This window comes from Aquarana catesbeiana, linkage group LG06, assembly GCF_042186555.1.
Source record: "Aquarana catesbeiana isolate 2022-GZ linkage group LG06, ASM4218655v1, whole genome shotgun sequence".
NCBI classification, from domain to species: domain Eukaryota; kingdom Metazoa; phylum Chordata; class Amphibia; order Anura; family Ranidae; genus Aquarana; species Aquarana catesbeiana.
In genome coordinates this window covers 174,627,791-174,652,875 of record NC_133329.1, presented here as the reverse complement: position 1 = coordinate 174,652,875, position 25,085 = coordinate 174,627,791, and the positions used below count along the sequence as shown (strand labels likewise).

At 40.0% G+C, this 25,085-nt stretch overlaps 1 protein-coding gene across 3 annotated transcripts in view; it reads right to left on the bottom strand.

Annotated features, from left to right (window-relative positions):
• LOC141101800 (myosin-11) overlaps positions 1 to 25,085 on the bottom strand; it is a 208,667-nt gene that overhangs the window by 120,751 nt on the left and 62,831 nt on the right. For all 3 annotated transcript variants that reach the window (XM_073591142.1, XM_073591143.1, XM_073591145.1), the window contains exon 4: positions 7,335 to 7,362. In XM_073591142.1, coding sequence (XP_073447243.1) covers positions 7,335 to 7,362 — 28 coding nt within the window. The remainder of the gene's footprint in view (positions 1 to 7,334; positions 7,363 to 25,085) is intronic.

Sequence of the window (25,085 nt, the reverse complement as noted above, 5' to 3'; positions counted from 1 at the left end):
TGCCCATCAATGCCCATCACTGCTGTCCATCAATGCCCATCAGTGCCACACATCAATGCCCATCATTGTCCATCTGTACCACCTATCCGTGCCACCTATCCGTGCCTACCAGTGCCACCTATCAGTGCCTGCCACTGCTGCCTACCAGTGCCCACCAGTGACGCCTATTAGTGCCCGTCAGTGCCACCTAACAATGCCCATCAGTGGCGCCTATCAGTGCTCATCAGTGCCACCTATCAGTGCCCATAAGTGCGGCATATTAGTGCCTCCTCATCAGTGCCACCTCATCAGTGCCCATAAGTGCCGCCTCATCAGTGCCCATAAGTGCCACCTCATAAATGCCCACCAGTTCAGCCTATCAGTGCCCATAGGTGCGGCCTCATCAGCGCACATCAGTGAAGGCGAAAAATTACTTTGTTACAAAATTTACTGACAGAAAAAAAGTAAAAAAAAGTTTTTTTCAAAATTTTTGGTCTTTTTTTTGTAAAAAAAAAAACCCAGCAGTGATTAACCACTTGAGATCCACACAATAGCCGAATGACGGCTACAGCGCGGACCTGCTTTGCAGGGACTATGTCTATTGCCGTCGTCTCGTGCCCGAGTGGCCTGCGTGCCCCCTGCAGGGCACGCGCAACGCTCTGTGATAAGCGAGTCTATGAGACTCACTGGATCACAGATCGGAGTAAGGGGTCGATCCCGACCCCTTGCCACGTGAGCAGCTGTTAGCTAATGACAGCTGATCATGTGATGTCAACAGAGCCGGTAATCGGCTATTTTTTCTCCTCACGCTGACAGCGTGAGGAGAAAAAAAAAAAAAGCCAATCACCGGCGGCCGTGAGAGGGACATCAGTCCCCAGGGCCCACCTGTGCCCCCTGCCAGTGCCCCCTAGCAATAGGCAACAGTGCTGCCTACCAGTGCCGCCAGCGCCACCCATCAGTGCCCACAGTGCCACCTATCAGTGCACACAATCAGTGCCAGAACAACAGTGCCAACTATCAGTGCCACCTATCAGTGTCACCTACCAGTGCCCATCAGGGCCACCCATCGGTGCCCATCAGTGCTACCTATCAGTGCCCATCAGTGCCATCTATCAGTGATACCTATCAGTGCCCATCAGTGGCACCCATCCATGCCACCCATCAGGGCCCATCAGTGCCATCTTATCAGTGGCCATCAGTTCCACCTTATCTGTGCCCATCAGTACCGCCTTATCTGTCCCCATCAGTGTCACCTTATCTGTGCCTAGCAGTGCCACCTTAACTGTGCCTAGCAGTGCCCATCAGTGCAGCCTATCAGTGCCCACCAGTGCAGCCTATTAGTGCCCACCAGTGCCGCCTCATCAGCGCATATCAATGAAGGAGAAAAATTACCTGTTTGCAAAATTTTATAACAAACTATTAAACATGATTTTTTTTTTCGAAATTTTCCATCTTTTTTTGTTACCAAAAGAAAGATCTATTTGTGAGAAAAAAATTATAAAAATTTCATTTGGGTACAGTGCTGTATGACCGCGCAATTGTCATTCAAAGAGTGACAGTGCTGAAAGCTGAAAATTGGTCTGGGCAGGAGGGGGGTTTAAGTGCCCAGTAAGCAAGCGGTTAAATACCACCAAAAGAAAGCTCTATTTGTGTGAAAAAAATGATAAAAAATTTGTTTGGTTACAGTGTAGCACGACTGAAAAATGGCTTGGGCAGGAAGGGGGTGTTAGTGCCTGGTAGGCAAGCGGTTAAGCAGTTCTGCAATGCCCTTTAAGGGCCAGTTCACACCACAATTTCTGTGCTCTGTATGCTATTCTGCATGCACATTTTTGATGCTCTCTGGTGTGTTATTGATGCATTTTTGATGTGTTACGGTGCCTTTTCCCCTCTTTTTACGTCATCTCAGTTCAGGCCATGTGCGTTAAGGTGTATTGTTGATGCATTTTTGATGCATTTTTGTGTGTTCTATGCATTTTTGATGCATTTTGCCACGTTCCATATGCGTTCCATACAGAAAAAATGCTCCATGTTTTACCTTTGTTGACTGCACTGGAACACAGTGCACTGGTGTGAACTAGGGCCATTGGAATACATTAAGAACACTGTGCAAGCCCTTTTTTTTTTTTGAAGCAGAACAAAAAAAAAAAACCTGCACTGCATCTGGTGGGAACCAGCTCTAAAACTTTATTTCCTGTCTACTGGCCCCTAAAGAGCAATGAGGCATGCAGTAACCCAAGCCCTGATGTGTTGGCTAAATCCCTTGCGTTTCAGACTGGCAAAGCTCTGACATTTCTGAGTACCGTCTGCCCTAATAAGAATATATAGGAGGCAGGAGGGGACAGGCAAGGAAGCGTCAGAGCTTTTCTTGTCAGAATGGTCCTAGATTTGACCATTAGTCAAGGGTTCAGGAGGTGATGCTTGTATACACAGGTACCTCTAGCTGCAATCATTTTTTTTATTAATGTCAGTCTCTCTAAAGTGCTAAAGGCGTATATCTAATTGGTGGATTATAGGCTGACTTTTGGACATTTGATAAGAACTGCACTGTGTTAACACAGCATGGTATTCCTATGTGTAAAAGCTTGTGTGTGTTCAGATATAAATAAAACATCCTGTGGGAACGCTAACAAAGCAAACATTCCTACACAGCGTTTGCAATAAACATACCTTGCAGCTAAACATTTTGATTCTGTTTGTGTTTTGGAAAACTAAAACGTTTCCTCGGCATGGTGGGATGGAGCAGTGTCTCCAAATAAAAGGTTACACCGTGGTCATAAAGACTTTAAATTGTATTTCCTTTCTCCCAGGCTAAAAGTGCCTATCTCTTGGCATTTCTCTGAAGTCCCTGGCTCTGACCATATAAGGCCTCATATTGTCTAATTGTCATACCATGCCAATTGACCTTCATTGCTAAACTCTCTCCCACATATTAGGACAGCTGGGAACATTTCCTATACCACATAATCAGCTGTCCATCATTTAATAATGGCTATTTATTATACCTTTCAGATATGTATATGAAAGGTCTTTAAATTGTATGTTTATATATGGTTTACTAATTTGCCATACAAACGGACTATAAATCATTAAGAAGAATTGCAAATATGCATATTTTTACATAGTTACATAGAAACTGATGTAGTAGACACCGCTACAACAGTGATCTCCGCTAGCTTCCAGATCCTATGGCAAACAGCTGACCTGCTGCATAGCAAACACAGGAGGCTGCCCACTCTAAATGGATGCCATTCAGCGATCACTTTGTTTTTTCTCATTGAGTGGATGAGGTGGAGAGGCAGGGCAGTGATGTCAAACTCTCCACCGCTTCCATTTAGAGAATGCTTTGGTTTCATTGAGAAAATGCAAAGCATTCTCTGACTAGTGCCCATACAAGTGGGCACCCTCCCGTTCACAGTGCAGCAGGAAAGCTGCTCGGCACAGGACCCGGAAGCTATTGGAAATCACTGTAATGTCTACTTCAGTAATTTCCTGTTTCTAGAGCAGAGATGGTGAACCTTGGCAACCCAGATGTTTTGGAACTACATTTCCCATGATGCTCATGCATTCTGCAGTGTAGATGAGCATTATGGGAGATATAGTTCCAAAACATCTGGGGTGGGGCCAAGGTTCGCCATCACTGTTCTAGAGGGATCCCACAGGTATGGCTTATGCATGTTGGACCAATGTAACTATGTAAAAATATTAATACTTGAAATTCTCCTTTAAAGTCTTGTTCTATATATTACTATAGTTAGTCATGATGTTAACGGGGATTTCCAGTGTACAAAGAAATTCCCTAATTTCTCGGGCCTTTCTTTGAAGTAACACCCCCTCCCCTCTACAAACAACCTGGGATCCCCCCTCCCTCCAAATATTGCTTTCAGTCACTACTCAGCAGACCTATGCCCCGTACACACGGTCAGACTTTCCAACGGAATATGTGCAATCGGAGATTGTTGTCAGAATTTCCGACCATGTATGGGCTCCATCGGACTTTTTCCATTGGAATTTCTGACACACAAAGTTTGAGAGCAGGCTATAAAATTTCCCGACAACAAAATCCATTCGCGGAAATTCCGACCGTGTGTGGACAATTCCAATGCACAAAGTGCCACGCATGCTCAGAATAAATTAAGAGACGAAAGCTATTGGCTACTGCCCCGTTTATAGTCCCGACGTACATGTTTTACGTCACTGTGTTCAGAACGATCGGATTTTCCGACAACTTGTGCGACCGTGTGTATGCAAAACAAGTTTGACCCAACATCTGTCGGAAAAAATCCATGGATTTTGTTGTCGGAATGTCCGATCAATGTCCAATCGTGTGTACAGGGCATAAGGCTGGCTTAATGGATTCTTTTTTTTTTTTTTAGCCATAGTGCAAAACAACAACGACAGATTACCCCATCCACACAAGCGGGTCCATCCAGTGCTGTAAGGGTTAATATTAGCACCTCAAACTGTCACAGGCTCTTATGAAAAGTGCCTACTATGCCCATTCTTTCCTCCCCAGTACTCCATTCATAAAAGCCATACTATCAGTCCCGCAGAAGGAAAAGCTTTTCTATGAATGAAGGAGAATCTCCTTTCATTCATTTTCCGTCCTCCATTCATGGATTGCTTTTCATGAGTTTGACCCAAACCTAAGCTATTCACAGTTCACCAAATGGGCAGACTAAATGGCCAGATTTGGCCAGTTTGCCTGCCCCCCAGAACCTGGTGCAGCCAGAAGTAATTAATTTAGGGTGGTATTACTGGCACAATAAATAAACTCTTCCAGCCACCTGCCTGCCACCTTGTTTCAAACTGGTGGGCATCCCGAGTGAAAACACTGACTAAACATCACTAACTGCATATTTGAGTGCCCTGGGCTCAGGGCACTCCAGATGCAATGTTATAGGGTAAGGAAATGTTTACAATTATTACCTTCAATCGAAGCCAGAGTAACATCAAACATCCTCTTCCAGGGCCAGGGATAAGGTAAGTATTAACCCTTATTTATGAATCACTAGACTAAACAAGCATGGAACCTTGGCAGTAGGAGGGGTATGCACTGCAAGGATAGATTTTGTCTTGTTTCCAGAGATCACCTTTAATGCCGTTGAAAGTTTTTATGTTGGAAGATGAGAATAATTTGATACTTATGTTTTAGTATGTAATACGACCAATGTTACAATAAAATGATTAGATTTGTTTAGTATTATACATCAGTCAGACATAATAAATCATGATTAAAATGCAGCAGCTTCTATTTGAAAATAGCTTATATTGTATGTGATTTAAAGTGGTTCTAAAGCCTAAACATTTTTTACCTTAATACATTCCCTGCATTAAGGTAAAAATGTTTAAGTAGCAGTTGTTACCACTTCAGCCCCGGAAGAATTGGCTGCTCAATGACCATGCCATTTTTTGTGATACTGCACTGCGTCGCTTTAACTGACAATTCCTTTTTTTCTCACAAATAGAGCTTTCTTTGGGTGCTATTTGATCATCTCTGCGGTTTTTGGTTTTTGCGCTATAAACAAAAAAAGAGCAACAATTTTGAAAAAAAACACAATATATTGTACTTTTTGCTGTAATAAATAGCCCCAATTTTTTTTTAAAAAAAAGCAAATTTTTCCCTCAGTTTAGGCCGATATGTATTCTTCTACAATTTTTTTGTAATAAAAATCTCAAAAAGTGTATATTGATTGGTTTGCGCAAAAGTTATAGCGTCTACAAAATAGGGGATAGATTTATGGTATTTTTCTTCTTCTTTTTTTTTTTTTACTAGTAATGGCGGCGATCTGCAATTTTTATCAGGACTGCGACATTATGGTGGACATATCAGACACTTTTGACACATTTTTGGGACCATTGGCATTTATACAGCGATTAGTGCTATAAAAATGCACTGATTACTGTGTAAATGTCACTGGCAGGGAAGGGGTTAACACTAGGGGCGATCAAGGGGTTAACTGTGTTTCCTATGTGTGTGTTCTAACTGTGGGGATGGGACTGACTATAGGAGATGAAAGATCGTGGTTCCCAGCTCGTAAGAACTCACGATCTCTCTCTCCTCTCCTCACAGAACTGGGATGTGTGTGTTTACACACACGTCCCTGTTCTGCCTCTCGTGCCCACGATTGCTCGTGGCCAGTGGTCATTGCGTCCGCCGGTCATGAGCATCGGCACCCCTGCTGTGCAGTGGGCGTGCACGTCTGCTATCCTGCTTAAAGGGACCAACGTACAGCTACGACGGTTCACAGGATCGTACCAACCTGCCGCGGTATAATGACGGCGGCTGGTCAGCAAGCGGTTAAGGTAACATAGTTAGTAACGTCCCCTCATGCCCCCTTACACTTACCTCCTCACTCATTGAGTCCTCTGCTCTCTGCTCCTGCTCTCACAGGCTTTGCTGGGGCAATCACATCCTGTGATGAGGGAGTGGGGGCAGGGCCAAGCCATGCTGTCTGTGAGCATGGTCACAGGGCGCATGGCTCAGAATCGAGCCAATATGAATGTCCCCATAGCAAGTGGCTTGTTGGGTGGCACTCACAGAAGAGAAGAAATGCCAGCAGGGGACCCCATAAGAGGAGGTTGGGGGCTGCTCTGTGCAATTCAATTGCAACAGACTTCCAAAAAAGACTTCCAGTACAAACGATGCATCAAGGCCCCCAATAATGTCAGTTATGATGAAACGCCTTGGAATTGTCACACTTTGATGCATCGTTTGTACTACCTGGAAGTCTTTTTTACATCGTTTGGGAGTATCATATGTATACAGAGCTGTTTTTATGATTCACATGTGAGTAGTTTTACCATTTACTTTTAATAAAATTTCCTTATGAATTTCACACTATGTGGGCTTTTTATTTTGATATCATGGTGAAATCCTGCATCGCCATCATTAACATGTATATCTAACATGCTACTGGGGAATTGAAGACATCATGAGGATCTGATCAAACCATATGGGCCCAGCATTTTGTGAAAGGATACTTGTTTCAGGCTAAATTGACTCCATAACAGAGTCTGTTGATTCTGGTAAGAGTCCACTTTTCCTATTAGGGATGGTCCTTGTGATGAATCTGGAATCTTTTTAAAAATAAGTATCCCCTATTTCACAGTGCTGTATGTATTACTGGATTGGGACTACCATTGTTACCACACGCAGTGCAATTGGACTTTCCTTTATTTTCTTTCATTTATATGAATGAGCATTATTAGCACTGCAAAAGTTATATTTTTATGTTTCATGAAGCATAAATCTCCAGTCTCACAGGGATGGGGGTCCGGTAATTGTATAGTAAAAGGAGAATCAGGACACTAAAAATATTTTCTATAGATATAGATACAAAATAAATTGTACTTACGTGCACAGAATAGACTGATCTTCACGATCTGAAAAGAAGAAAGAATTATTAGATATTGACTTATTACATGATTACAGTTATTTTGATTTGTTCAATATTTGTACTTGATAAGATGTGATTGAGCAACACATATAAAAGCTTAAAACAATCAATATAAATCTAGTTCATTGATAGGGACATTTTCTGTGCTTGTCTCACTGAGTACGCTTATTTAGGCCATACACTAGTAGATTTTCGGATAGGACTCTGCATACGAACATTCATACAAAAATTCTTTGTACATTCAATGAATGGACGAATGTCGTTTGAAAATTTCACTTGCTTTTTACATTCAATTTTTAAATGTAATTTCTTAATGGAAACCACATACACTGTCAAAAATGTATTTGATCATGAAAAGTTTTCCGTCCTTCTCCATTAAATTTTCCCATCAACGATTAGAAAATCAAACACACATTCCTAAACAAAAATTTTTAAACCAAAATCTATACCTGCATGGCCAGCATTGGGCTCCATTCAGACAGGTGATTAAAGAAACTGCACTCCAGCAGCAAGAATCTACAGATGTGTGAGAACAGCTGCAGCTACTGAACCCGTACAATGAATTGCCAGGCTGTCAGCAGCCGCAGCTATTTGCGACTGTTCGCACAGCCAGCAGTTACCTATGCTAGTCAACTTTGTAAGATAAAACCCACACAGAGGATAATGAAATCTAATACCCTAGCTGTGTAATTTTTAAGGTAATGGTGTAACTCTGCACTGCACATTTGACTAAATGGACTTCAAATATACAGGTGTACTGTATAGAGGTGTATACGCTAAATACTGTATATACAATGTACATATTGTCCTTGAGTATTACGCCAAAAATATAGACATAAATATCTTTTGTCACAAACAGAAAATTCTAAGTAAAATATTAAAGCAGAACTAAACTGTGTCTGAGCAAACTCAAAGCAAACTCACCCATCCGTCCATGTCTCCATGCTTTATTTTTTGGAAAAATCACTTTGAAAAACACCCCCCTAGCATTTCTAGCTGTGGCCATCTTGAGTAAGGGCAGATGATTCATTTAGTAATTACTTCCTGAAACCCATCTGCTCTTAGCTCAGGCATGCAGGCAGAAGGGTGAGCTTAGCTGAGAAAGCCCCTCCTCCTTCTCCCATGAAGACGTCTTGAATTTATAAAATGATTTTTGCCTAAGCCAGAAACCAGGAAGCAACTGAAAAAAAGTGAAAAAAAAAAGATAAAACAAGAAAATAAATATACAAACAAAATAATTTAGCTTCCTATTTTCTAATGCTAGATTCATAATTATTAAAAATAGTTAATGTAGCCTGAGAGAGTTCAGTTCCATTTTACGGCACTAAAAGTGCAATAATCATCCTCTTCTGTATAAAACCAAAATGGACTTTTCTCACACAGCTCTGCAGTGATGAGAAAATGTCAAGACAAAAATAGACTCAAGCACACTGGATCTCATCTCCCATGGCTCATAAAGACAATAAACTCTCTTGGCATCTGCTCAAGCCACAAGCCCCTACTATACAAATGTCTTTATTGTTATTCAATAACACTGCCATCATTTTTAACGTCTTCCTTAAAGTTGCATTTATCCATGTTTTTATTTTTTTCTCTTACTTATGAATATACTCTGTAAAGGCACAACAATTTTGCATAAACTGGATGAACATCTTTTAAATATATTCTAAAATGTGGCAATCATTTAATCAATCAGCTTTTCACAGTCAAAGTGAATTCAAAGCTGTTTAATAGGCTAGGCCAGGTGTCTATATAGTGCTAAAAAATCTAAACAATTTATGCAAGGCTTTGCATACTGTAAATTCACATCAGTCCCTACCCTCAGGGGGCTTACATTCCAAAGCTAGGTACACACCGTTCTTTTTTTTGTCCAACCAAAGGACTGATTGAAAAGAAAAACCACAAAAGAGGTGGATGCAAGATTCCCCCCCATTGTATTCTAATAGCAGGGACTCCTCTGCTGTCAGAATACACTGATCAGTGCTGCAGCCACTGATTGATGAAGGTTTTCCAGCAGGACCGTTTGACAAACATTGATCTAATGATCAGCTTTTGTTAAACAGTTAAACAGGGAGGACCACACACAGAATTTAATTTGGCCAGTCCCTGCTGCACCAGCTGAATTTTGATTTGTGTGTTTTTTTTGGAGTGTGGGAGGCAACCAAAGAAGAAACCCGAAGAAACTTACACAAGCACATAGTGAACTTGCAAACTCCATGGAGATAGAATCATTGCCAAGATTTGAACCAACAGTGTTGCAAGGTAGAGTTGCTAACCACTAAGCCACACAATGCTTTTCCATAAAACCATGAATTATCTTCCATCAACTGAAAAACTATACTCTGCTGTGGGAAGCTGATTTGTAAATTGTAAGCAAATTCAACATTTTTATTTATACAGTAAAACCTTGTTTTGAGAGTGTTTTGCAAGGCAAGCAAAATTTTTAAATACATTTTGACTTGATATACAAGAAATGTCTTGATATACAGGTAGCCTCATGTCACAACTGAGTATAAAAGAGAAGAGAGGCGCCTCTAAGTTTAGCAGGCATCCGGGGTAAAGTTGTCCACATAGACCATACTCTGCGCCGCCATCGATGTCATCCCTTCCACGCTGCGCTCCATGAGCGCTTCAAGCCTCGCTTTGAGATTGCTACTGCAGGGAAGTCTTTCCGGTCACAATTGCAGACTGACATCGGAGAGAGACGGTGGTGCGGAGGATGGTCTATGTGGACAGCTTTACCCCGGATGCCTGCATACTTAGATGGCCTGTTTTAATCATCAACCATGTGAGTTGCTAAATGTTGTACCTTCATTAAATGTAACCATATTGCTACACTTAGAGGCGCCTCTCTTCTCTTTTATACTCTGTAGCTCCCTGCTGGATTTTGCTTCTAATCCCTTTACGGAGGCTGCCATTTGTGAAAGGACATTTTATGGTTACACAACCTATCACATTGCAATAATCTTTTTATATAGACTATAACCTGAAGGACTTATGAATAAATGGTTGTGGAATGAATCATCTGAGATTCTATTATTTCTTATGGGGAAATTCGCTTTGATATAAGAGTGCTTTGGATTACAAGCATGTTTCCGGAACAAATTATTCTTGCAATCCAAGGTTTTACTGTAGTTAATAAAAAATAATGTTTTGCATTTTAATAATAACAATAGTTATTCTGCCTTTAGGTCTCCTTTAAGATATTAAATGATATTACATTAATAAAAAAAAACTGTCTACAATCTTCACCAAATAATTTTCATTTCATTTTCACAGGCATGTTTGAAAAGGAAAGTTTCTGTTGTATATCCAAGATTCTGGGCTAAATGCCATTACACCATATAAGTGCATTCAGTGTTGGTGTAATGTGGCACTCTGCCTGGGAGCTACACATCTAATGGCAGACACAGTAAATGCCTTTTAAAGAATGCTAATGCAAGGGCATGAGACACTGGTTTAATTGCTCTGATTTAGACTAATCCACTCTACCTCAAGAATTACTTAAATAAGCCAAAAACAAAGATAGTGTTCTTAGACACGTGATAAATAAAGTGGAACTCAAGTGCCAACCACAACATGATGATGTAAGTAACCGGATGTACTTTAACTTTGTTCTACAATTAGGACCAATGGGGTGAAATGTGTCAGTGGAGCATGGCCATAGGCAAGGACTGTCAGTAAGCCAATTAGGTAAAATAAACTATTCATGGCGTGACATCATCAGTGTGTGGTTGGCCCTGCTTTTACACTTCTATCTTTGTTGATGTTGTGTTTCTGGTTATGTCAGTATGGTACTAATCGTGTATCTGCAGAGGTTGTAATTGTGTCGTTACATTACTAATGTTTTCCCTGCAGAGATGTTCCGATTGTGATCTTGTTAATCTGGGTTTCATTCATTTTTTTTTAAGTATGATCATGACCATGCTATTGTTATAATGTTGTCTTGGTAAGTAGTTTTAGGTGCATTATGGTCAGTGTGTTGGTGAAAGGGGAGCCCAAGACTGCAAGGTGGTACGAGATCCGTAACCTAGGAGAGAAAAGTATAAATCCAGCTCTGGGTGCACTAAAGAATAAGGAGTGTGCATTTTAACTTCTTCCCACTGACGTGGACCATATATGCAGCCTTTTGGCTGGTGGGCTTTAACAACAAGAAAAGTATTCACGCCCCTTGAAATTTTACACATTTTGTCATGTTATAACCAAAAACGTAAATGTGAGACTGAAATGTATGCCCATTCTGCTTTGCAAAATAGCTCAAATTGCCATATATTCTCAATTGGATTTAGGTCTGGACTTTGACTGGGCCATTCTAACACATATGCTTTGTCTAAACCATTTCATTTTCGCTCTGGCTGTATGTTTAGCGTCGTTGTCCTGCTGGAAGGTGAAGCTCCGCCCCAGTCTCAAGTCTTTTGCAGACTCAAACAGGTTTTCTTCTAAGATTGCCCTGTATTTGGTTCCATCCATCTTCCCATCAACTCTGACCAGCTTCCCTGTCCCAGCAACATGGTGGTGGCAGCATCCCCACAACATGATGCTGCCACCACTATGTTTAACGGTGGGGATGGTGTTTAGGGTAATGCAGTATTAGTTTTCCGCACACATAGCGTTTTGCTTTTAGACCAAAAAGTTAAATTTTGGTCTCATCTGACCAGAGCACCTTCTTCCACATGTTTGCTGTGACCCCACATGGCTTCTCGCAAACTGCAAATAGGACTTCTTATGGCTTTCTTTAAACAATTACGGAAAAAACAGGGAGGGGGAGGCACAGACCTGTAGTATTAAAATGATGACTTTAATAGGATAGGATTAAAAACATTTACAAGATGATAGAAGATGCATGCTCGTCAAAGTAAAGTGCAGTCCTGGCATTCCACATGGCTCTGTGGGTCCCACTGCTGTTCTCGATAACTGGAAAGGATTGAGAAGCTGGCTGGAATGGATCACAGTGTTTGTCCAGGAGCAAAGGAACCAAGCAGCTCCACACAGACCAGCATGGACCATGAAACAGGAAGTGATGTCACCGGTGTCTGATTGGACCTAGGCAGGGCTGGAATCTTGTCAGTCGGGGCTGCAGTGATGAAAGGCTACATGCTCGGAGCTGACCGCTCTTTCTATCGGTCTGCTGCCCTCTAGAGGAGGACAGCTATATATACACAATGGAGAGCATGTGGGTGTGGCCGTGGAACTGGAACTTTCAGCAGACCAATCAGTAAACAATAAATTATAGCAGACCAATCTATAATTTGTTGTTTATTGATTGGTCTGCTGGAACTCTGTCTTGCAGAGTTCTGGACACACTCTGAAGGATGGCTGCCCTTCTTTTTAACCCTTAATACCCCTTTCTATGGATACATCACCATCCAGCTATTACAGACACAGACTATATCCCTAAGGATTACTCCATCCGGAGTGCCAGAAAAACACTGACTATACTGCTTTCTTTAAACAATGGCTTTCTTCTTGCCACTATTCCGTAAGGGCCAGATTTGTGGAGTGCACGACTAATAGTTGTCCTGTGGACAGATTCTCCCACCTAAGCTGTGGATCTCTGCAGTTCCTCCAGAGTTACCATGGGTCTCTTGGCTGCTTCGCTGATTATTGCTCTCCTTGCCCGGCCTGTCAGTTTAGGTGGACGGCCATGTCTTGGTGGGTTTGCAGTTGTGCCATACTATTTCTATTTTCGGATGATGGATTGAACAGTGCTCCGTGAGATGTTCAAAGCTTGGGATATTTTTTTATAACCTAACCCTGCTTCAGACTTCTAAACAACTTTATCCTTGCCCTGTCTGGTGTGTTCTTTGGTCTTCATGATGCTGTTTGTTCACTAAGGTTCTTTAGCAAACCTCTGAAGGCTTCACGGAACAGCTGTATTTATACTGAGATTAAAATACACACAGGTAGACTCTGTTTACTAATTAGGTTACTTCTGAAAGCAACTGGTTCCACTAGATTTTAGTTAGGGGTATCAGAGTAAAGGGGGCTGAATACAAATGCTCGCCACACTTTTCAGATATTTATTCATAAAAAAATTTGAAAACCATTTATCATTATCCTTCCACTTCACAATTATGTGCCACTTTGTGTTGGTCTATCACAAAAAATCCAAGTAAAATACATTTACATTTTTGGTTGTAACATGACGAAATGTGGAAAATTTCAAGGGGTATGAATACTTTTTCAAGGGACTGTATGTGGCCCTATGTAAACACTTTTCTGTGCTCAGAAGCACAGTCACTGGCTTGCTATTGGGAGCTTTACGATCATGTGACCACTTTGACAGCCAATTACAGTGGTCACATGACCCAAATGCCTGCCTTCGCCTCCCAGCAATTAGAAGCTCTTAAAGGGCCGGGAGGCGGCAACAGCAAGGGGTTAAGGCTGTGGGGGAGATTAACTAAAATGGGAGCAAAATCTGGTGCAGCTCTGCATCAGTAATTCAACAAGCTGAAGTTAGACGTTGATTGGCTAGTGGCTACCATGCAAAGCTGCACCACATTCTGAGTGCTCCAGTTTTAGTAAATGTTACATCAAATGAATAACACTGAAAAAAAAAAAAAACGACAATATAACAAGCAGCAAAATAGTCCACTAACATATCAAATGCTCAAATGCAAAACAAATGATGAGTTAAAAAAAGCCCATATGCCATGTTGTTGGAGCGAATAAGGCAAAATATGCCAGAATTTTTTTACACAACTTTCATTCACAAGCAGAAAAATATAAGAATGTATATGTATGTTTACAAAAAAAAAAAAATATATATATATATTTATATATATATATATATATATATATATATATAAAATATATTCTGCGCTCACCCTGATTGTGTCTACAAAAATATATAAAAATATAACTGTAAAGGTGCTATATTATATAAGCCTGAATACACAACTTGCAAATATTAATAAAAGAAATATGCGCGCAACCTGTTAGTCAATAATTTTGTTATAGTGAACAACATGAATTCAATTATTATAATAAATTGTAAAATCACTATAAATACATTCAGTCCACAGTGAAAGGTGAAAGTCCAATTATTTTATCTGTGCTCTTTAAATGAACAGTGCTTCATAGACGAGTTCTCAGCAAGGTGCCTTCCCCACATATACACACGCCTCTTACCAGAAGAATTGTATCTCAAATTATAGAGACCTAACTAGCTCCCACAGGTTTCAACCACCAGAGATAAAAAAGAGAGAAAGTTTGGTTGGCGGGACTTTGAATGAGGCCAATCACTATATAAAGTAAGCATGTGGGATATAAAACACAATATTGTTTTTATGGGTTCCAACAAAAAGGGGGGGCCACCAGAGATATTCCACTCTTTAGCCACTTTGAAAGCACTCCCTCTGTATATGATCACAGCTCCACTGTTACAATGTTTCATCCACCAGATCCATGTGAAGCGTACCGCTATAGATTCTTTCATGCATAGAGGATAACAGATGGAAGAAGATTCATAGTGGAGTATGAAAAACATAATTTATTTAAAAAGTATTATTGCACTTACTGTACATGTTTAAAAAGGATCAGAAGCAATACAAAGAAATATTCAACTCATTCAACTCATTGGTGAAAAGCTGACAATGCAGTACATTACATACACATTACGTCATCCTACATGACATATGCCAAAAAAATCTATGTAATAATGTTTGTATATTCTCTTTACCAATAATACTATATTTGTTTGGAAATGTATCTATTTAAAAGTAAAGAAGTGCATGAAAGATATGTTCACCAATGCCAGGAGCTGGCAGACAAGATGGGTGAACTAGAGATACTGTTGCACGAGAAGGATTTGGATTTTGTGGGAATTTCAGAGACTTGGTTCAACAGCTCTCATAATTGGAACTGGAAACCATTCAAGGGTATACCCTTTATCACAGGGATAGAGAGGGTAAAAAAGAGGCTGGGATATGCCTTTATATCAAGAATAATGTAAGTGAATGTGAGAGATGACATCACAAAGGGAGGAGGTGGAATCCTTATGGGTAAACCTCTCAAGGGATGAAGTGAAGGGGAAAATAATACTGGGAGTATGCTATAGGCCCCCTAACCTGAGGGAAGAGATGGGGCGGACCTCCTGTCACAATTTGGATTAGCAGCAAGGATGGAAAGTGTTATCATAATGGGGGATTTTAATTATTCAGACATAGACTGGGAGGAGGGAATCACTCATTCGTCTAATGCTTGCCAGTTCCTAAATGTCTTGCAGGACAATTTCATGGGTCAGATGGTAGATGCACCAACTAGAAATAAAGCGTTACTAGATCTACTGATTACCCACAATACAGACCTGATCACGGATGTGGAAATACGGGGCGTTTTAGTAAACAGCAATCACAGGTCAATTGGCTTCAGTATAAATAACACAAATAAGAAACATAAGGGAAATACAAAGACACTGAACTTCAAAAGAGCCAACTTCCATAAACTACGAACCTTGCTAGAAGATATAAATTGGGATAAAATCTTAGGAACAAAGAACACGGAGAGATGGGTTCACTTTAAGACCATATTAAATAAGGGCATTAGCCAGTGCATCCTATTGGGTAATACATCTCAAAGAGCAAACAAAAAGTCCTGGATGTAAAAATGCATATAAAAGCAAAGGAGAAGGCCTTCAAAAAACACAAGGTTGAGAGATCATCAGCATTTAAACTTTATAAAGAATGCAACAAGAAATATAACGGTGCAATTAGGGTGGTTAAGATAGAACATGAAAGACACATAGCGGAGGAGAGCAAAAAAAATACCAAGAAATCCTTTAAGTATGTAAACAGTAAAAATGGGAGGACTGACTATATTGGCCCCTTAAAGATTGAAGAAGGACATCTGGTTACAGAACATCTAGGATGTAGAGATGGCAAAGGTATTGAATTTATTCTTCAACTCAGTCTTCACGAGGGAATCGGGGGGGCTTCGGTAACCAGAACTGCAGTGTTCATCCTCATGACAAATCACAGGAAGCACCCTCATGGCTAACAGAGGACAGAATTAGAAATAGACTTGGGAAACTTAACATTAATATATCACCGGGACCGGGTGGCTTGCACCCGAGGGTGCTTAGGGAACTCAGTCAAGTAATTGCCAGACCATTGTTTCTAATTTTTAATGACAGTCTACTGACTGGAAGGGTACCAGCGGATTGGAAAAAAGCCAATGTAGCAGCCTAACATCAATAGTATGCAAGCTCTTGGAGGGGGTGATAAGGGACTATATACAAGATTTTAGTAATGAAAATGGTATCATTAGCTGTAATCAGTATGGATTCATGAAGAATCTCTCTTGCCAAACCAATCTATTAACCTTCTATGATTGAGTTGCCATCTAGATAAAGGAAGGCCTGTAGATGTGGTGTATCTGGATTTTGCAAAAGCATTTGACACAGTTCCCCATAAATGTTTACTGTATAAAATAAGGTCCGTTGGCATGGACCATAGGGTGAGTACATGGATTGAAAACTGGCTACAAGGGTGAGTTCAGAGGATGGTAATAAATGGGGAATGCTCTGAATGGTCAGGGGTGGGTAGTGGGTCCTACAGGGTTCTGTGTTGGGACCAATCCTATTTAATTTGTTCATAAAAGACCTGGAGGATGGGGTAAACAGTTCAATCTCTGTATTTGCAGACAATACTAAACTAAGCAGGGCAATAAGAATGTGGAAAACTTGCAAGAAGATCTGAACAAATTAATGGGGTGGGCAACTACACGACAAATGAGGTTTAATATTGAAAAATGTAAAATAATGCATTTGGGTGGCAAAAATATGAATGCAATCTATACACTGGGGGGAGAACCTCTGGGGGAAGCTAGGATGGAAAAGGACCAATGCCATGCAATGCCAAGCTGCTGCTAACAAAGCAAACAGAATATTGGCATACCTTAAAAAGGGGATTAATTCCAGAGATAAAACGATAATTCTCCTGCTCTACAAGACTCTTGTCCAGCCGCAATTAAGAGTATGCTGTCCAGTTCTGGGCACCAGTCCTCAGGAAGGATGTACTGGAAATGGAGCGAGTACAGAAAAGGACAACAAAGCTAATAAAGGGTCTGGAAGACATTAGTTATGAAGAAAGGTTGCGAGCACTGAACTTATTCTCTCTGGAGAAGAGATGCTTGAGAGGGGAATTGATTTCAATTTACAAATACTGGTGACCCCACAATAGTGATAAAACTTTTTTGCGGAAAGGAGTTTAACAAGACATGTGGCCACTCATTAAAATTAGAAGAAAAGAGGCTTAACCCTTAAACTACGTAGAGGGTTCTTTACTGTAAGAGCGGCAAGGAAGGAATTTCCTTCCACAGGCGGTAGTCTCAGTGGGGGGCATCAATAGTTTAAAAAAACTATTAGATAAACACCTGAATGGCCGCAACATACAGGAATATACAATGTAATACTGATATATAATCACACACATAGGTTGGACTTGATGGACTTGTGTCTTTTTCCAACCTCACCTACTATAAATGAATAAAAATATACATATAAAGACAAATCCTATTTTTAGTTTAATTATATCTTAAATTACCAAGCTAATTCATTACTCATTTATATTCACTGGCTTGACCAGCCATTTTTTTACCAAAAAAAAAATGAATTACCAAAAATTTTAAAATTTACCATATATAAGCAAGCTCATATACTACCTCTCTAATAATATTACAGTGGAGTATTTCATGACTAATGAATTAGCTGGATAATTTAAGTTATAATTAAACTAAAAATAGGATTTGTTTTCATATATATCTATAGATCTATAGATATAGATCTATAGATCTATAGATATATATCTATAGATCTATAGATCTATATCTATAGATATATATATATATATATATATATATATATTTTTTTTTTTATTCATTCATCTTTCATGCACTTTTTTACTTTTAAATAGATACATCTCCAAACAAACGCAGTATTATTGGTAAAGAGAATATAAAAACTTTATTACATAGATTTTTTTGTCATGTGTCATGTAGGATGACGTAATGTGTATGTAATGTACTGCATTGTCAGCTTTTTACCAATGAGTTGAATATTTCTTTGTATTGCTTCTGATCCTTTTTAAACATGTACAGTAAGTGCAATAATGTTTTTTTTTATATGTCATGTAGGATGATGTAATGTGTATGTAATGTACTGCATTATCGGCTTTTTACCAATGAGTTGATCTAATTGTATTAGGTAGATGTATTTTTTAGAAGAAAACTAATAATTCATTTATTTTTGATGATACTGTATAAAGTTCCGGTGTCTCTCCTACGTATTAGTATTTTATGCTTAGTGAGTGACGTTCCAGGCGAGCCTTCATTCCTAGTTGATGCCTGTTATGGGGAAATGTCACAACGCACAAGCCTGCTGGTGAGATATTTGTTTGTATTGCTTCTGATCCTTTTTAAACATGTAAGTGCAATGTTACTTTTTAGATAAATTATGTTTTTACATAATGCACTATGAAGCTTCTTCTATCTGTTATCCTCTATGCGTGAGAGAATCTATAGCGGCATGCTTTGCATGGATCTGGTGGATACTGGGGATACATTGTAACAGTGGAGCTGTGATCATACACAGAGGGAGTGCTTTCAAAGTGGCCAAAGAGTGGAATATCTCTGGTGGCTGGAACCTGTTGGAGTGAGTTAGATCTCTATAAATTGAGGTCCAATCCTTCTGGTACGAGGCGTGTGTACAGTGCCTTGAAAAATTATTCATACCCCTTGAAAGTTTACACATTTTGTCATGTTACAACCAAAAATGTAAATGTATTTTATTGGGATTTTATATGATAGACTAACACAAAATGGCACATAATTGTGAAGTGAAAGGGAAAATGATAAATGGGTTTCAATTTTTTTTTACAAATAAATATCTGAAAAGTGTGGCGTGCGTTTGTATTCAGCCCCCTTTACTCTCATACCCCTAACTAAAATCTAGTGGAACCAATTGCCTTTAGAAGTCATCTAATTAGTAAATAGAGTCCACCTGTGTGTAATTTAATCTCAATATAAACACAGCTGTTCTGTGAAGCCCTCAGAGGTTTGTTAGAGAACTGTAATGAATAAACAGCATCATGAAGTCCAAGGAACACACTAGACAGGTCAGGGATAAAGTAATGGGGAAGTTTAAAGCAGGGTTAGGTTATAAAAAAATATCCTAAGCTTTGAACATCTCACGGAATACTGTTCAATCTATCATTCAAAAATGGAAAGAGTAGACAATTTTTTTTTTACTGTTTTTTTTAGGAGCCCCGTTGGGGGGCTTTGGTGAAATATCAAGGATCTAAACAGAGAGAAAGGGACTGAGGCTTCCCCAAATGCTTTCTCTGCAGCCTCAGCTGAACTGGACAGCAAACAAATGAGAAGTGCTCTGTGCTGAGCGGCTTCCTGTTCGTTCATAAACTGAAGCATAGTGAATGGTTTACTATGCTTCAGTTAAGAATGTACACAGGAGCGATTGGTACAGATCACTCACTGTGTTCATTCATTAATCCATCCTGAAACATCCCCCGCAGCAGCAGGCAGGAGAGGAGAGAAGGGAAGCTGGAAGCACTGCAGGGGGGAGAATGGGGGCATCAGGAAATTGGAGGAATCGGCACCGCACAGGGTGATTAGGGTGTGCCCATGCACACCCGTCACACAACGTGCGCACGCCTATGCGTACGTGATATCTCCATTACGAACGCTAGTTATATCTCTGGCTCGTACTTGATTACGAGCATGCGTGGACTTTTCTCCAACGGACTTGTGTACACACGATCGGAAAGTCCAAAAACAAACATTTGAGAACCTGCTAGCCAACATTTTGACAACAAATGTTCGATGGAGCATACACACGGTCTGACTTTCCGCCAACAAGCTCACATCCAACATTTGTTGTCGGAAAATCTGATTGCGTGTACGGGGCATTAGTCGTGCACTCCACAAATCTGGCCTTTATGGAAGAGTGGCAAGAATAAAGCCATTGTTGAAAGAAAGCCATAAGAAGTCCTGTTTGCAGTTTGCGGGAAGCCATGTGGCGGACACAGCATGGTGTGGAAAAAGGTGCTCTGCTCAGATGAGAGCAAAACTGATCTTTTTGGCCTAAACGTAAAATGCTATGTGTGGCAGAAAACTAACACTGCACATCACCCTGAACACACCATTCCTACCATGAAACATGGTGAAGGTAGCATCATGTTGTGGGGATGCTTTTCTTCAGCAGGGACAGGGAAGCTGGTCAGAGTTTAAGGGATGATGGATGGAGCCAAAAACAGGGCAATCTTAGAAGAAAACCGGTTAGAGTCTGCAAAAGACTCCAGACTGGGGCAGAGGTTCATCTTCCAGCAGGACAAGAACCCTAAACATACAGCCAGAGCTACAATAGAATGGTTTAGATCAAAGCATATTTGTTTTAGAATGGTCCAGTGAAAGTCCAGACCTAAATCCAATTGAGAATCGGTGGCAAGACTTGAAAATTGCTGTTCACTGGCGCTCTCCATCCAATCTGACAGAGCTTGAGCTATTTTGCAAACCAGAATGGGCATATATTTCACTCTCTAGATGTGCAAAGCTGGTAGCGACATACCCAAAAAGACTTGCAACTGTAATTGCAGTGAAAGGTGTCTCTACAAAGTATTGATTCATGGGGGCTATCACATAAAATAAAATTACACTTTTGGTTTTAACATGACAAAATGTGGAACATTTCAAGGGGTTTGAATACTTTTTCAAGGCACTGTAAATGTGGGGAGGGCACCTTGTTGATCACTTGTCTATGAAGCACTGTTTATTTAAAGAGCATGGATAAAACAATTTGACTTACACCTTTCTCACTATGGACTGAATATGTTTATATTGATTTTACAATTTATGCTGTTTTGACATTCAGAATCTAGAGGGTTTATAATTGAATTTATTATGTTCACTACAACACAATTATTGCATAACAGGTTGCGCACTTATTTCTTTTATATATGTATATGTATGCCTGCCATGGTCAAAACCAACCCCAAAGTGTTTAGACATGGTGGAGCTTTAACCCTAGTGGATTTTTATTTTTCAGTTTCTTGTCATGATGTTTTGAACGAAAGTAGGCTTTTAATTCAAATATAGGTGTATGTGTGTGTTTGAAAGGGAATTTTATAGTGTAATGTAGCTCCCCTACATAAAGGCTGTGGACAGCTTTCACATAAACTTTCCACAGCTCATTTTTGGAAGTTGCTGGTGAATCCCTAACACAAATGTCTTTGCCAGGTGGAACAGGTTGTTTATCTGTGCCCCCTTCTCCTGAAACAGCCCAATCCTGACTTGTATCAGCATATCAGGGAGTCTTCATTCTATTGCTAGAAGGATCCTAGGAACTTTGTCCAGTGTGATGGACTGGTATCTTTTAGAAGAAGTTGATAATTGTCTGTGTTGTATTAATATATATATATATATATATATATATATATATATATATATATATATATATATATATATATATATATATATATATATATATATATATAAAAAACATATAATGATATTGCAGGAGCAGATCATATAATGCATACCTCTACTACCAAGCCATATAGTCATACTGCCTCGTCATACAATTTTAAATTAAATTTACATGCATGTGATTCCCGTGTTCTTTCTATACAATTTCTTGACAATACCACTGCAAAAATGATGTCTGAGAAAATGCAAGCTGATATATTTTCTGTGCTAATGGCTCCCTGCTCTTCCAGAGAAGCCATCTCTGCCTAATCTCAAACATAATCTGATGGTTTATTACAAGGATGCAGTCTTTTAGTAGCTTTACCATAAAAGGAGAAAAACAGATAGCAACTCCGATCAAGCACTGTGTAAGGAAATCTTTTATGTTTTACTTTCTGGATAGAATGCTGGACATTATTCTTATTTGTTGTACTAATAGGAGTTTGTTAAGCCATGTATTACAACCAGAGTAGCATCTCTAGTTGTTATGATAATGGTGTGTTTACAAGGTTTCAATTCCATGCAAGTCCAGCATCTAGCAAAGTGCTTTGGAAACAACAGCTGCTTGTTTGGAAAACCAAATCTGTAATAATATATACAAATGAACACAACGCAGACACACATCCAGTGGTGCACAACTGGATAGTGAAAATGTCTAGAAGAGCCTTTAAAGGGAACCAGCATCAAATCATGTAAATCCTGTAAGGTGGAATGGGGTTGGTCTGTGTTTTTACCCCCCCATCTGTCCATCAAAAATAACATGATGGCCCCTCAGTTCTTTACACAATGCCACGGACACGATGCATCGCGGTGTGGCAAAATTTATTTTCTCATGTCTCATTTGGCAGGCTGTGCCGCTTGATAAACACACCCATTGAAGTCAATGGGCCTACATTATAACCCTGTGCTAACCACTTAGAACATGATTGTGGTGCAGTATTGCAATGCAAATAGGTAAAAAACAGGCATTCAGGAGCTAGCAGTATTGCCTTGTGAGTATGCATTGTTATATATTTATTTTGTTATTGCTATTAATATTATACTTATTTGTTATGATTTCTTGTTTAAAGACCAAATTAACTTTCCATTTAAAGGAGCTAAACACATTTTTGGTGCATCATAACAAAACGTTTGTTTGTTTTCTTTGGATAGCAGTCACAGCATAAACCTGGCCATAGATGGATATATATTTTTTTCTTTTTTGATCAGCCAGCTGGCTGATCAAAAAAAACATGTTTGTGGCGGATGGGAGAATCCTTCCTGCTGCACTATTGTATTTTGACAGCGGGACTCCACTGTCAGAATACGCTGATCAGTGTTGCAGTTGATTGGCTGCAAGCGCTAATCAAACAAAAAATACCCCAACATCTAATGATCGACTCTTTTCGAACGGGAAAGGCCATAGTTGGATCGAAATTCATTCAGTCTTTGCTGAACTGCCTGAATTTCAATTAATCTATGACCAGCTCTGGTAGATAATGTCCCTTGCCAGAAGGCTTCAGAAAAGAACCCTTAGGCCTTGTTTACATGTGGGGCCATGTTTACTCACATGGGGATACACAGGTGTTCTGTGCATCCCCATGCAGCCAGCCCCATTGATGTCAATTGAAATGCCACGGTTGTACAGACACAGATGCTGCTCCGAATCTGACATCCATGCAGGTGCATCGCCCCGAACGCACTGCTGAACTGGCCGAGTTTCAAACCATCTGTGGCTGGCTTAATATGCACTGCTTGTCCCAAACAAACAGAAGTGGGAGAGAAGAGTAGAAGTTTGGGATCTCATGGAAAACATTAAAAGGAGGCAGAAAAACACAGTAAGAAACAACTTCAGGAAAAATAGATTACAGAACCATTACATAGTGAATGTTTGGATTCTTTTTTGAGAATAAGGATACAATTTAGTGTGACTGGATCCAAGTGTTCAGAATCAATAAATGTGACCAAAATACCCCAATAAATGGTAAATGGAAGTTTTAATTGCAGAATATTTTTTTTTTTTTTCTTCATAGGGTTCCCACTTTAAATCAATACCAAATCCACAGGGTCTAGTATGGATTTTTTTTTTTATTCTTGCTGCTGGATGTGCTACAGCAAAAGTGCCACGTTCACTGCTACATTCCAAGCCACATGCCTCAACATGGGGCGGAGTACCCGTGATGATGAGGACAAGGGCCTCTTCCCCACAACCCTGTCCCAGTATTTGTGGGTGTCTGTGGGCAGGGGGGGTTTGGAATCTGGAAGCCCCCTTCAAAATTAAGGGGGCATCCAGATACTGCCCCACTGTGTGAATACAGAAAGTACAGAAAATACATGTTGACCTTACCAAAAATTCTGTGTCTTTGTTACTTCATGTAAGCTAAACAAAACAAAGATTTCTTTCTTGTGTAAACTACTAGTCCCATATAAGGAAGATGAACAAGGGCAAACATGTTCAGCCTGGGAACTTACAATGGCTCCATAAATACACAGGAGGTATATATGGAGCCACCAGGGGACAGAGTGTTTTATTTGTAGGATTACAAGGTAAAAAATAAGCAGAAAAACTTTAATAAAGAAAACTAACTCGGACAACTTATCTAAGGACTGGTAAGTTGTGATATATTCATTTTTGGGGGTGGGGGGTGTCTAGCTATACTTCATTTGAGTCTTAAAGTGATTCTGAAGCTCCCTCAGCCACCCCCCCACCCACCACCACCACCACCACCAAAAAACTGAGCCTTTAGAAGCGCTTTAACTTTGAGCTTAGATCTACTTTAAAGTGGTTGTAAACCTTTACATATACTCAGTGAGGTGACTGGCCTCCGGTGATACAAATACTACATAAGTAGTATATGTTTATCTGTTGTTGCCTCTCCTCTACAGCCGTTCAAAGTGCAGAATTTGTAAACCTTGTCTGAGAGTTCACAAAAAAGGAGACAGAGAGCTAAAGTTAGGAGAGCTCAGTGAGGAGAACTCTGAGAGCTGATTGGAGGGAAGGAACATACCCCCCTCCACACAGCACACAGGAACAGAGCTGGGGCTGTCAATCAGCTGAAGGTCCCTCCCCAGTCACCTTTTTTCTCTTGGTGTCAGGAAAACTTGTTAGAAATTATTCATGCTGATAGCAGAGGAACAAAGCAGCAAACAGAAACGACACTTAGTGCTCTTAATTGAGACAAGTACACACTATAGAGGGATATGCTTTGTTCACAGGGCCGCCAATAGGGGGTACCACTGGTCCTCCTGTGGGAG